The sequence below is a fragment of the Amblyraja radiata genome, chromosome 28 (assembly GCF_010909765.2).
Source record: "Amblyraja radiata isolate CabotCenter1 chromosome 28, sAmbRad1.1.pri, whole genome shotgun sequence".
NCBI lineage: Eukaryota > Metazoa > Chordata > Chondrichthyes > Rajiformes > Rajidae > Amblyraja > Amblyraja radiata.
Window position 1 is genome coordinate 23,061,377 of NC_045983.1, and position 14,120 is coordinate 23,075,496.

Consider the following 14,120-nt stretch of genomic DNA (forward strand, 5'->3'; position numbering starts at 1 on the left):
AGATAGTGCGGGTGTACAGGTGATTGATGGACAACGTGGACTCAGTCGGTCGAAATACCCGTTACCATGCTGTATCTCTAAATTAAACCCTAAACTAAAGAATAGGTTATCAGTGAAGATGCATTACACAAAATAGATCAAACAATGCAAAGACAATACTAACTGCAAGAGGCCACACAAAGAGGTGTGTTATTTGGCACTTTAATTCTCCAATCTTACCCTCACATTCACACCTTGGATCTCAGCATCCTACCTGTACCATTGTAAGCCCAATGTAAACTTGAAGGACAGTAATATCCTTAATATCATAGCCCGTCAGATTCGACAAGCTCTACAATTTCAGATTATAATTTTGGTATTCCCATTGACATCTCCTCTGGACCTATGAACAAAACACAAAGTGCTGGAGCAACTCAGCGGGTCGGGCAACATCTATGGAGGGAATCGACAAACAACGTTTCAGTCCAAAGTGTCGTCTGTCCATTCCTCTCACAGATGCTGAATTCCTCTGGCATTTGTCTTTTGTTCAATACTCCAGCATCTGCAGTTTCTTGTATTTCCTCTAGATCTATTCTGTTTCTGTGTGAATCATTTTCATTTGTCTGCTTTGCACCTAATCTCTCTCCGATCAGCTTCACTGCTTCTTAAAACATGATTTATTTTAAATATTTTCAGATCCCCAAAACAAGAGGCAGCATTGTGAACCTATGGTGCTTCTCATCAATGCCCCAGCTGTACTGTAAATGTTAGCCCTGCTAACATCTGATTACCGATGATCATAATTAAAACTTCTTTCCACTGAGATTCACTTGTGCACATCTAACTCCTGGAAGCATCCATTCTCTACAGATTCTGCTTAAAATGGTTGAGTGTTTCCAACACATTGTTTTTGTCTTATTTTACAACTTTCATTGTATTTTGCTTTTGCAAAATGGTTATACATGAGAATGGTTCAAAACAAGATGATAAAATTGTGTTAATAACCAAGGCATGAAATTACATAAAACCAACTAAATAATGAGAAGGCATCCATTATATAATGTACACCAAGGGGATATTACCATCCAATACCATCAGATATTTAAAGGTGGAGATGTGATTAATAGCACTTATTATGAGGTATGCTTGCTCTTTACTTAAGATCTAACTGATAGCAATAGTAATTGTTAATATGAATTGTTAACTGATCATAATTGCAAGGCATAGAGTGGGATTTACTACTGTTTGTCATATATAGAAAGAATGAAGAAGCCAGCGTTTAATTCGCAGACATTACACGATTAACATTTGTGTCTGCATGATTGTTACCTGCTTCTGACCCACAGTGGTCTGTGTGGAGCTTGTCCTCCTGGTGCAGTGGTCATTGCAGCTGGCATCCTCAGTGTGTGTGTGAGCAGAGGACTCACCATCTTCAGAGTTTGCCTGAGGCATGTCAGATTGTGCCATCTCAGTGCAGGAAGGGAATGCAGCGTAAGCAGAGGGAACAGGGCAAACAAAGAACAGCAAAAGTGGAACAAAGGCAACAGGCCAAAGGAAAGGATTATGCAAAAAAGAGAAAAATGTAATGTGATCTGGTTAAAAAACGGTAGCAAAATAACAAAGAATTTCAGCAAAATTAATAGGCATCACTACAGAAATGGCATCACTACAGAAATCAAATGGCCTCTGATCTACTTATGCCACTCTAAGTTCATTTGCCAGGGCAGTAGTAATCTAGCCAAATCTTTCAGTCTGAAGAAGGGTCTTGACCCAAAATGTCCCCCGTTCCTTCTTTCCAGAGATGCTGCCTGACCCGCTGAGTTACTTCAACATTTTGTGTCTACCTTTGAATCATTGATGGTACAGCAGAGAAACTGGCCCTTTGGCCCACCATGTGCGTGCCAACCATTTTGCTCATCTACACGAATCCTAATTTTCTAAATTAGGTCTGTATCCTTCATTGCCTTTCCTATTCAAATGCCTGTTTCATTGCAATATGATAGGACTTACCTACAATTGGAAAGGGAGAAGGTGAAATTGGATGTGTCAGCATTACAGCTGAGCAAACGGGACTACCGAGGCACGAGGGAGAAGCTGGCAAAGATTGACTGGAAAGGGGCTTTAGTAGGAATGACAGTAGAGCAGCAATGGCAGGAATTTCTGTGGATAATTCGGAAGGTGCAGGTCATTTCATTCCAAAGAGGAGAAAGATTCCAGGGGGAGAATAAGACCACCATGGCTAACATGGGAGGTCAAGGACAACATAAAAACAAAAGAGAAAGCATATATTGCAAAGATTAGTGGGAAGCCAGAGGATTGGGATGCTATTAAAGAACATCAAAACGTAATTAAAAGGACAATACAGAGAGAAAAGTTGAAGTACGAATGTAAGCGAGCTAATAATATAAAAGAGGATAGCAAGAGTTTCTCCGGATATATAAAGAGTAAAAAAGAGGCAAGAGTGGGTGTGGGGCTGCTGGAGAATGATGCAGAGGTGTTTACGTGAAATCAAGAAATGGCAGAGGAATTTAAGAATCTTTTTTGCATCAGTCTTCACAGTAAAGACACCAGTTGTGTGTCTACAATCCTAGAGAGTCAGGTGGGTGGAAGTTAGTGGAGTGGTGATTACTAAGGAGAAGGTGCTTGGAAAACTGAAAGGTCTGAGGGTGGATAAGTCATCTAAACTGCACCCCAGGGTTCTGAAGGAGATGGCCTCAGAGATTGTGAAGGCATTAGATGTGATATTTCAAGAATCACTGGAGTGGTTCCTGAAGATTGGACAGTTGTGAATATCACCCCGCTGTACAAGAAGGGAGCCAAGGAGAAGAGCGGAAACTAGAGGCTGGTTAGCCTGACTTTGGTGGCTGGTAAGATTTTAGAATCAATTATAAACTATGAGGTTACGCAGTACTTAGAAGTTCACGATAAAATAGGACAAAGTCAGCATGGTTTATGAAGGGAAGATCTTGCCTGACGAATCTGCTGGAGTTCTTTGAGCAAGTTAATAGCAGGACAGGCAGAGGGGAGGCTGTACATGTTGTTTACCAAGATTTTTTAGAAGGCCTTCGATAAGGTGCCGCACGTCAGGCTGTTAGGGAAGATGAGAGCCCATGGTATTAAAGGGAAGATACTAGCGTGGATAGTGGGTTGGCTGGATGGCAGACGGCAAAGAGGCGATAAAAGGTGCTTTTTCAAGTTGGCTGCCAGTGACTAGCGTAGTTCGTCAAGGGTCGGTGCTGGGGCCGCTTCACATTGTATATTAATGTTTTGGATAAAGGGAATGAAGACGTTGCGGCCAACTTTGTAGATAATGCTAAGATAGGTGGAGAGGCAGGCAGTGTAGAGGAAGCAAGGACTGCAGGAGGACTTGGACAGGTTAGGAGAATGGGCAGAGAAGTGGCAGATGAAATTCAGTGTATCAAAGTTCGGAGTCATGCATTTTGGTATTGAGAATAAATGCATAGATTATTTTCTAAATGGAGAGAGAATCCAGAAATCGGAAGGGCAAAGGGACTTGGGAGTGCTGATACAGGACTCCCAAAAAGTGAATTTGCAAGTCGAATCAGTAGTGAGGGAGGCAAATTCAATGCTGGCATTTATATCAAGAGAACTGGAATACAAAAACAGAGATGGAATGCCGAGGCTCTACAAGGCACTGGTCAGGCCACATTTGGAGTACTGTGAGCTTATTTTTAGAGTCAAAATTATTAAAATTAGAAGATTTGGTTACATTCAAAACAGCTCAGATAATGTTTAGGGCCAAAAATAAAAATTTACCTGGAAACATTCAAAAATTATTTAACGAGCGTGTGGGGGGTTACAATTTAAGAGGAATATTTAACTTTAAGAAACAAAAAGTCCGTACGACTAGAAAAACCTTCTGTATTTCGGTTTGTGGAGTAGGAGTGTGGAATAAATTGAACCGGGAATTGAAGCAATGCACAAACATGAATCATTTTAAAATGATATATAAAAAAATAATTCTCAAGGGGTACAGGGATGGAGGGGATGGTTGACAAGTGGGGGTTAGTGTTTATCTATTGCTTTACTATTGTTTACTTATGTTTGGCTACTTCAGATATGAAGTTTGTATGTACATAATAGTTGTATGTATATATATGTCTGTAGGTATTATGGGAAATTGCCTAGGGTAGTATTATTATTAGTAATGAATTGATTTTTAAATATGGTAGAAGTGTTGGGGAAAAGGGGTGAGATTTAATAAGTTATTCTTCTTCTCACTCCTTTTCGAGCTTGTACAGACACAGAGTTGGACATTGGAACTTTGATTTTGTTCTTCTCATTGCTTTGTAAATATTGATTGTAATGTCCAATTGTTTGATAATTTCGATTTGTTAATATTAATGTCGTTAATGTCTTTACTTGTTCGGAATAAATAAACAAATAAATAAATAAATAAATAGATAGATAAATAAATAAATAAATTTTGGCCACATATCTGAAGAAGGATGCGCTGGCTTTGGAGAGGGTCCAGAGGAGGTTTACAAGAATGATTCCAGGAATGAGTGGTTTAGCATATAATGAGCGTTTGACAGCACTGGACCGCTACTCGCTGGAGTTTAGAAGGTAGAGGGGGGACCTCATTGAAATGTACAGAATAATGAAAGACATAGATAGAGTGGATGTGGAAAGGATGTTTCCACTGGTGGGAGTGTCTAGGACCAGAGGTCATAGCCTCAGAATTAAAGGGCACTCTTTTAGCAAGGAGGTGAGGAGAAACATTTTTAGTCAGAGGGTAGTTAATCTGTGGAACTTATTGCCACAGAGGGCTGTGAAGGCCAAGTCAGTAGATATTTTTAAGGTAGAGATAGACAAATTCTTTATTAGAATGGGTGTCAAGGGTTATGGGGAGAAGGCAAGAAAATACAATTTCAGGCAGAGATCACAGCCATGATTGAATGGCAGAGTAGGCGCGATAGGCCGAATGGCCTAATTCTACTATAACGTGATATGTATCTGATTCCATCTTTGCCTCTGGAAGTGGGTTCCAGATATTGACCACTGTGCGCAAAACAAAATCCCTCAAATCCTCTTTAAAACTCAGTCCTCCCTTTTAAACGAGTGCCCCCTTGTTTATGATATGATATGCCGCATACAAATTAACATGAAGGTTGAACACACTTACTCAGAATGCACAGGGATAAGTTCTGTACCCTTGGAGGTGTAGATCATAGAAAATAGGTGCAGGAGTAAGCCATTCGGCCCTTCGAGCTGCACCGCCATTCAATATGATCATGGCTGATCATCCAACTCAGTATCCTGTACCTGCCTTCTCTCCATACCCCTGATCCCTTTAGCCATAAGGGCCACATCTAACTCCCTCTTAAATATAGCCCATGAACTGGCCTCAACTACCTTCTGTGGCAGAGAATTCCACAGATTCACCACTCTCTGTGTAAAAAATGATTTTCTCATCTCATCTCGGTCCTAAAAGACTTCACCCTTATCCCTGTGAGAGAATAAAAGCTACATTTCAAAATCTCAACATTGTTTTACCTCGTTCAACCACGCTATAAATCTAGCAATTGCCCACATTGCTCCCATGAAGGGCATTTCTACGTAGTCATAAATTGGTGAACAGATGGCATATAAACAGGTATTTATGCCATGCATCCTCCCTGTAGCTTGAGTCCATCACTTTACGCCCATGCCTTGGCCCCTGAACCATCCATGGATGGGAACACATTACCTTGAATTACACCGTCTTGTATACTTGTTTCAAATCCATCTCAAATTATTTTCCTCCAAGTTTCTCTGGGGCTACCTTAACAGTTTTAGAATGGGTTCAGGAACGAGAGAGTCTATAGGCAAAATCTCTCAACCCTAGAACCATGCTAGCATAGATTTCTGCAATTTCTCACAGACCTTGAAATTGGATGCGATGTTCCAGTTGTAGCCTAATTAATATTTTACAATGACTCAACGTCACCTCCAATGCTTTTAGTAATCGCACTCCCGACATACCTCGTCAGTTTCAATAATCTGTCCACACATATAATCTCTGTTCCTGCACACCATACAGGACAGTGCCATACAGTGCATGGCGATTATCCTCTTTACCAGTTAAAATTTCACCTGCTACTTGATTTTTTTTCCAGTTCTGCCAATCTGTCCCATGTAGTCTATTAACATTCAGCTAACTAAATATAAATTTAGTGTCATCAGCAAATTTTACCATCCAAAAAAAAGCAGTGGACTGAAAACGGACTCTCAGTGGAATACACTGCCTCCCATTTTCTAGTTTGAAAACGTTTTATCACATTTGTCTGCTTTCAGATCATTCAGCCCATTGTATCTGTACAGACTCCACGCAAGAGTATGCCAGTCTCCCACTCTCTTCCCAGAGAATGCAAACATTTTTCTTTCCGATACTTATCCAGTTCCTTTTGAGTCTTTAACCACTTCCACTATTGTCCGCAGAAGTGAATCTCAACCCTAATCATTTGGTGGCTAAAGGCTTTTCCCCATTTGCCACATTGTTTTATATTTCACTTTCATTCACTGTTCTCTCGCTCTTGATCTTTCTGCCATGGGGAACAGATTCTATCTACATTTTCTCTTTCAGGATTTTAAATAGATCCAACACAACCCGTCACAACCTTTTCCAAGAGCCTCCATCCAGTTCCTCCGGTCGATTGATATAACTAAAGTCCCTTCTCCCTGGAATTAATTTAGTCAATCTTTTCTGCATCCCTTTAAAACTTTTCTATCCTATTCCAGCACGGAATAAAACAATCTACTAGCAGTGAAACCAATGTTTGTAAAGTCATTATGACTTCTTTATTCTGTGTCCCTATCTTTATCTTACAGTGCCCTCCATAATGTTTGGGACAAAGACCCATCATTTATTTATTTGCCTCTGTACTCCACAATTTGAGATTCGCAATAGAAAAAAAATCACATGTGGTTAAACTGCATGCTGTCAGATTTTAATAAAGGCCATTTTAATACATTTTGGTTTCACCATGTAGAAATTACAGCAGTGTTTATACATAGTCCTCCCATTTCAGGGCACCATCATGTTTGGGACAGCAATGTCATGTAAATGAAAGTAGTCATGTTTAGTATTTTGTTGCATATCCTTTGATTGCTTGAAGTCTGCGATTCATGGACATCACCAGTCTTCTTTGGAAATGCTCTGCCAGGCCTTTATTGCAGCCATCTTTAGCTTATGTTTTGTGAGCTAGTCCCCTTCAGTTTCCTCTTCAGCAGTGCTTGGGCAGTTCCTTCTCTCCTCCATACTTTGCTCTCTCCTTCATTCTGATATATGTTAATCTTCGTCTCATCTGTCCACAAGACCTTTTTCTAGAACTGTAGTTGCTCTTTTAAGTACTTCTTGGCAAACTGTAACCTGGCCATCCTATTTTCGAGGTCTGCATCTTGCAGTGCAGCCTCTGTATTTCTGTTCATGAAGATTTCTGCAGACAGTGGTCATTGACAAATCCACACCGACTCCTGAAGAGTGTTTCTAATCTGTTGGACAGGTTTGGGGGATTTTTCTTTATTATAGAGAGAATTCTTCTGCCATCAGCTGTCTTCCTTGGCCTGCCATTCCCTTTGCAATTAGTAAGCTCACCAGTACCCTCTTTCTTCTTAATGATGTTCCAAACAGTTGGTTTTGCTAAGGTTTGACTGATGTCTCTAACAGTTTTATTCTTATTTGTCAGTCTCATAATGGCTGATTTAACTTTCATTGGCACAACTTTGGTCCTCATGTTGATAAACAGCAATAAAAGTTTCCAACGGTGATGGAAAGACTGGAGGAAAGACTAGGTGCTGAGAGCTCTCTTATACCTGCATTAACAAGGCAATTAAACACACCTGAGCAATTACAAACACTTATGAAGCCATGTGTCCCAAATATTATGGTGCCCTGAAATAGGGAGACTATGCATAAACACAGCTGTAATTTCAACATGGTGAAACCAAAATGTATAAAAATGGCCTTTAATAAAACCTGACAATGTGCACTTTAACCACATGTGATTTCTTTCTATTACAAATCTCAAATTGTGGAGTACAGAGGCAAATAAATAAATGATGGGTCTTTGTCCCAAACATTATGGAGGGCACTGTATGCTTTTGGGATCCACCACATCACTGAGCTATTTGATAATGGTCTTGTATTCAAGGTTTGCTGATGCTTTGTGTTTGTAATGTATCTGAAGGGTTGTTCTAGTTTAGTATGTTTAGAGAGGATATATTGGGACAAGAGGTCAAGATGAATTTCATGGTGTTTTTTGGGGGTTGCTCATTATTTATGTATTCTTCAAATACATAATACTCTAGTTGGTATATTCTTAATAATGGCATTGCAGACATTCAGAGATTCTATCTGATTAAAATGGAATTGGAACAGAATCTGGCAAGTTTGAATTAATTTACAATTGACTTGTGATGAGAGCAAATGAGCTATCCGGCTTTTTGTTCAAGGTGACTTGGCTTTGCGTGACTGCTTTCTATGATTAATTGAACTGATCTGATTGTGCCAATGGCAACTGTACATTAAGTCCCATCAATATAATTGATAAGGTTGTGTCTGCCTACCCTTACCCACACTGTCAGTAACTTTGCCCCTGCTTGATCTAACACTGGAAGCATTAAACAGCCCAGGCTGCACCCATGGGGAGAGGTGACAACCCAGAACTGATCTCTTCCTGTAATGTCTTGTCTCCACCCATTCTGGAGATGTGAGTGCAGATGCTGGAATGTTGACCAGAAGACAAATTGCTAGTGGGACATAGCAGCCCAGCCAATGTCGTTGGATTTACCATCTATGGGCAAACCTGTAACTTTGTTTGTCCAAAGATGCTACTTGACCCACTGGGTTCCTCCAGCAGTTTGTTGTTGTTTTGCCTAACCTGCGGAGTATTTACAGTATATTCTGTTCTGTTTTTGGCATCCATACCACGTTTGATCATCGATGCAGATTAGGAACAGTTTCCATTCCTGTAAGATATTCTATTAACATGGAGTCTCTTCCTCTCTGTCATCCGATTTCCTTCATGACCTGCAAATTGTTTTCTGTGTTTTGGTGAAATGACTCCCATTGGTAATTTCAACACTGTTTAGTTTAGTTTAGAGATACAGTGCGGAAACAGGCCCTTTGGCCCACCGGGTCCGCACCGACCAGTGATCCCCGCACATTAACACTGTCCTACACCCACAAAGGGACACATTTTCATTTACCAAGCCAATTAACCTACAAACCTGTACGTCTTTGGAGTGTGAGAGGAAACCGAAGATCTCGGAGAAAACCCACACAGGTCACGGGGAGAGCGTACAAACTCCATACAGGCAGCATCCGTAGTCGGGATCCAACCCGGGTCTCCGGCGCTGCTTTCGCTGTAAGGCAGCAACTCTACCGCTGCACCACCGTGACCTCCCGTTGTCAGCCCTGTTCCCAGTCTATCCCTGCACTGTCCATGTGGTCCTAATTTATCCTTTTCTTCGAGAGTGCAGTTTTATTTTAAACTTATTTCTCCAGCCAACTCTTGTTCCCTCTTATTTAGGCATCCATCCATATTTTGTTACTTTTGCATAGGTTTTTTTGGTTATCTTTTCCATTACTTAAATTATGGAGTGTTTCTTTTATATTTCTGCAGTATTTCTCTTTCTAACATCCATGTCTGTCTCTGCCCCTTCCTTGTCCACATACTCTCACTCTTTCTGCCTATGGATTACTCTAATTGATTATCATCCTTCCTGAGCTAATAGACATTTCTGCCGCGGGGCTGGCGGTGGAATTGTGAAGCAAATACATTTATGGTGAATGGGAATCATCCTGACGATTAATTGTAGCCCCTGGGCTTCAATGTAGATAAAGGACATCCCATACACCTTATATAAGCTGCTTGCAGGCACAGTCTCCTAGTCGCTGTGAGATCAACCTCTAGAGTTTGACTGGTTTAACATTCCTTCAAATGGCAAGACCTAAGGGTGAGATGGGAGCGACATTTCTCGGAGATAACATCAGAACATTTTTATGATGCTTCATTTCTTGAACAATCACATGCATGCATCTGTAGATGGGTTTTTAAAAATATGATCGACGAGTTTCCATGAATGGAATGAATATCAATGTGTTTATATAATCCAGATGTTGGTTCAACTGAGTGTATATAAATGGTGTTACATGGTCCATCTAGAAATGATGCATATGTTTCTCCAAGTTTGATTTAAATGCACGTGTCCAAAGATGTGGTACACAGAAGTGTGTGGTGCAGCTACAATTGTTTTATTTTTGAGATGTGAGAAATAGAACAAGTGAAGTATTGTAATGTTGAAAGTTTGAAATGGGACCAAAATTACGGGAAATCAAGAAATCGGGCAGCATCATTAGGCAGAAAAACAGTGTTAATGTTTGTAGGTCTATGACGTTTCATTCCAACCGATGAACCTTGCACGTGTTGTAAGTATTCAGCAAGAGCAACTTTGGAGGAGAGGTGAGAACAAAAGGGAGGAATTGCAGTGGGGTAGAAGGCAGGTGTGAATAAGTGAAGCAGCATCTTCTGACTGAAACACTGGGAATAGCGGTTAAGATTTGAAATTATTAAATTCTATGCAGCATTGGGAAGACAGTGGAAGATACAGTGCCTTCCATAATGTTTGGGACAAAGACCCATCATTTATTTATTTGCCTCTGTATCCCACAATTTGAGATTTGTAATAGAAAAAAAAATCACATATGGTTAAAGTGCACATTGTCAGATTTTATTAAAGGGTATTTTTATACATTTGGTTTCACCATGTAGAAATTACAGCTGTGTTTATACATAGTCCGCCCATTTCAGGGCACCATAATGTTTGGGACACATGGCTTCACTGGCGTTTGTAATTGCTCAGGTGTGTTTAATTGCCTCCTTAATGCAGGTATAAGAGAGCTCTCAGCACCTAGTCTTTCCTCCAGTCTTTCCATCACATTTGAAAACTTTTATTGCTGTTTATCAACATGAAGACCAAAGTTGTGCCAATGAAAGTCAAAGAAGCCATTGTGAGATTGAGAAACAAGAATAAAACTGTTGGAGACATCAGCCAAACCTTACGCTTACGAAAATCAACTGTTTTGAACATCATTAAGTAGAAAGAGAGCACTGGTGAGCATACTAATCGCAAAGGGACAGGCAGGCCAAGGAAGACCTCCATAGCTGATGACAGAAGAATTCTCTATATAATAAAGAAAACCCCCCCAAACAGCTGTCCAACAGATCAGCTGTCTCTAACAGTTTTTTTCTTGTTTCTCAGTCTCATATGGCTTATTTGACTTTCATTGGCACAACTTTGGTCCTCATGTTGATAAACAGCAATAAAAGTTTCCAAAGGTGATGGAAAAACTGGAGGAAATTCAAGGTGCTGAGAGCTCTTATAACTGCATTAGCACCTGAGCACAAATGCCTGTGAAACCATGTGTACTAAACATTATGGTGCCCTGAAATGGTGGTACTATGTATAAACACAGCTGTAATTTCTACATGGTGAAACCAAAATGTATAAAAATACCCTTTAATAAAATCTTACAATGTGCACTTTAACCACACGTGATTTTTATCTATTACAAATCTCAAATTGTGGAGTACAGAGGCAAATAAATAAATTATGTGTCTTTGTCACAAACATTATGGAGGGCACTGTATGTTTCTGGCAGTAATGTTAGGGCATGCACTCAAATCAGCAAGTATGAAGGTGAAGTGGAACAGATTTTATAACAGCAACTGATCAATATTTAAATAGTGGTGTGAAGCGCATGCCAAGGATTTCAATTGCTTACTGAGGTGCTGTGAGGCACAGCAATATTGCACAGGCTGAATCTATTATAAAGTGCATACAATAGCAAGAAACACACGGAATTAATCCTCTCATCACGCCAACCAAATCACAAATGGAACTTTTGACCTTGGAGCTCAAGCATTTGCTGCACTAGTCTGTGTCGGTCATCAATTCCTGCTGTTCCGGTTTTTTTTACTTATTAGAACAGTCGAAGAGAATTAATCTCTAATAAGAAACTCCACAGGGTTTCTCAAGGATAGCCGAGACATCACGCGTGGTGGCCAAAGGAGATTCCGAGCCCTCGTATTTATAGAGTACGCATGAAGTAGTCAGTGCCGACGCAGAGAAAGAGAAACCATAACACAGCCACATACCTCAACAATGTCCGTGTGACAGGCCATGTTCCCAGTCAATCTCCGCAACAATCAGTGGGCACAAGGAGGAGACAGTGCATGCTGTTCCCTAGCACCGCAATGAGTCACAGCTCTCCAAACAGATACTGTTACTCCACATCATTGACATATTCCCACCCACTATCGGCATTGACTGGGTATCCACACCGACCACGGACTGCAGGAAAATTAGAACACATCCCTATGGTAAGCCTGGGGCAACAGCCGCATACTTTAAATCCAAATTGATAGATAGAGGGAGCAAATGGGTTTTTTAGTAACCCCTCGAATGCCATGTCATAGCCTTTATTCCAGGCAGTCTCACAGCTACATCCAATGATAAAAACAGGCACAGAGTAAAGGATAAACAAAAAGTTAGTTTTGATTAACTATTATTAGCCACTGTTAAATATTCCTGAAATGCCTCTAGATGAAAACAGTTGTCACAACAAGAAAAGATGAAACAAGGACATTTAAAAACAACCCAACAAAACTGCGTTAAACAGGCTTCAAGTGTATTCAAACACCAACTCCTACCAATTTGATTTAAATTGTTGGAAAAGCAGTAACAACATGGAAGGAACTCTGTAACTTTTTTTTTACTGCCGTTCTATAAAAATCTGTTAGTTCGTAATATGGAGAAGCAGTTGGTACAATTAACCATCAGTTTTTGTATTTCATGCTGTTGGTTGGTCACTGAATATTTGGGGATTTATTTTCATCAGTTCACATTCCTCTCTCAAAATTCAAAAGCACCATAGATCAGAGATTGAGAAATAAAATCAGAAAATGTTGAAATCATCAGCAGGTCAGGCAGCATCTGTGGAGAGATAAACAGGGTTGTCTTTCTGATTGCATTAACTGTTTCTCCTTCTGCAGATGTTGTTGGAATTTGATTTTTCCAGCACTTTAAAAAAATATATAATTTGCTGCTTTCTTGAAAGACTTGAATGATAATATGATGGTATCAATAAGAATAATGTTTTATCTTTTTGTTTTTATATATACAAGTTCTCTTTTAAACACTTAACTATATTTACATAGAGACAGGGAGGTCTATACTCAATGTGTATTTTGACACTGGACTCATACTCAGGTTATATGTGTTATTAATGTAATCCTGATCCCTATGTATCAATATCACTGTTATGGTTATCATTATTTTTTTTGTTTTGTTTTTGTTTTTGAAAAAAAATGAATCAAGAGATTTTAAAAGAGAATAATCATATTTCTCTACAATTCATTTGACGGCATCATGCTCAGCACAGATGTTGTGGGCTAAAGGACCTGTTCCTCTGTTGCAGGGAGCTTCTGAAAGGAGCTTCTGTTCCAGAGTGGCTGTCAGTGGTTATCCACTTTGGTGGCAAAAACAGGAAAGTAGATTATTATCTGAATGGTGGCCGATTAGGAAAGGGGGAGATGCAACGAGACCTGGGTGTCATGGTACACCAGTCATTAAAAGTAGGCATGCAGGTGCGGCAGGCAGTGAAGAAGGCGAATGGTATGTTAGCATTCATAGCAAAAGGATTTGAGTATAGGAGCAGGGAGGTTCTACTGCAGTTGTACAGGGTCTTGGTGAGACCACACCTGGAGTATTGCGTACAGTTTTGGTCTCCTAATCTGAGGAAAGACATTCTTGCCATAGAGGGAGTACAGAGACGGTTCACCAGACTGATTCCTGGGATGTCAGGACTTTCATATGAAGAAAGACTGGATAGACTCGGTTTGTACTCGCTAGAATTTAGAAGATTGAGGGGGGATCTTATAGAAACGTACAAAATTCTTAAGGGGTTGGACAGGCTAGATGCAGGAAGATTGTTCCCGATGTTGGGGAAGTCCAGAACAAGGGGTCACAGTTTAAGGATAAAGGGGAAATCTTTTAGGACCGAGATGAGGAAAACATTTTTCACACAGAGAGTGGTGAATCTGTGGAATTCTCTCCCGCAGAAGGTAGTTGAGGCC

At 40.1% G+C, this 14,120-nt stretch overlaps 1 protein-coding gene across 10 annotated transcripts in view; it reads right to left on the reverse strand.

The window, feature by feature from the left end:
• The window catches only part of LOC116988982 (septin-5-like), a 79,765-nt gene that overhangs the window by 45,284 nt on the left and 20,361 nt on the right, over positions 1-14,120 (reverse strand). For 3 of the 10 annotated variants that reach the window (XM_033046068.1, XM_033046067.1, XM_033046065.1), the window contains exon 1: positions 1,309-3,183. The exons of 3 other annotated variants lie outside the window; for them this stretch is intronic. In XM_033046068.1, the coding sequence (XP_032901959.1) occupies positions 1,309-1,446 (138 nt within the window). In that variant the 5' untranslated portion in view covers positions 1,447-3,183. Of the gene's footprint in view, positions 1-1,308; positions 3,187-12,140; positions 12,310-14,120 lie in introns of those variants that run through there. 4 more of the 10 variants (XM_033046069.1, XM_033046074.1, XM_033046064.1 and 1 more) reach the window with 4 other exon arrangements.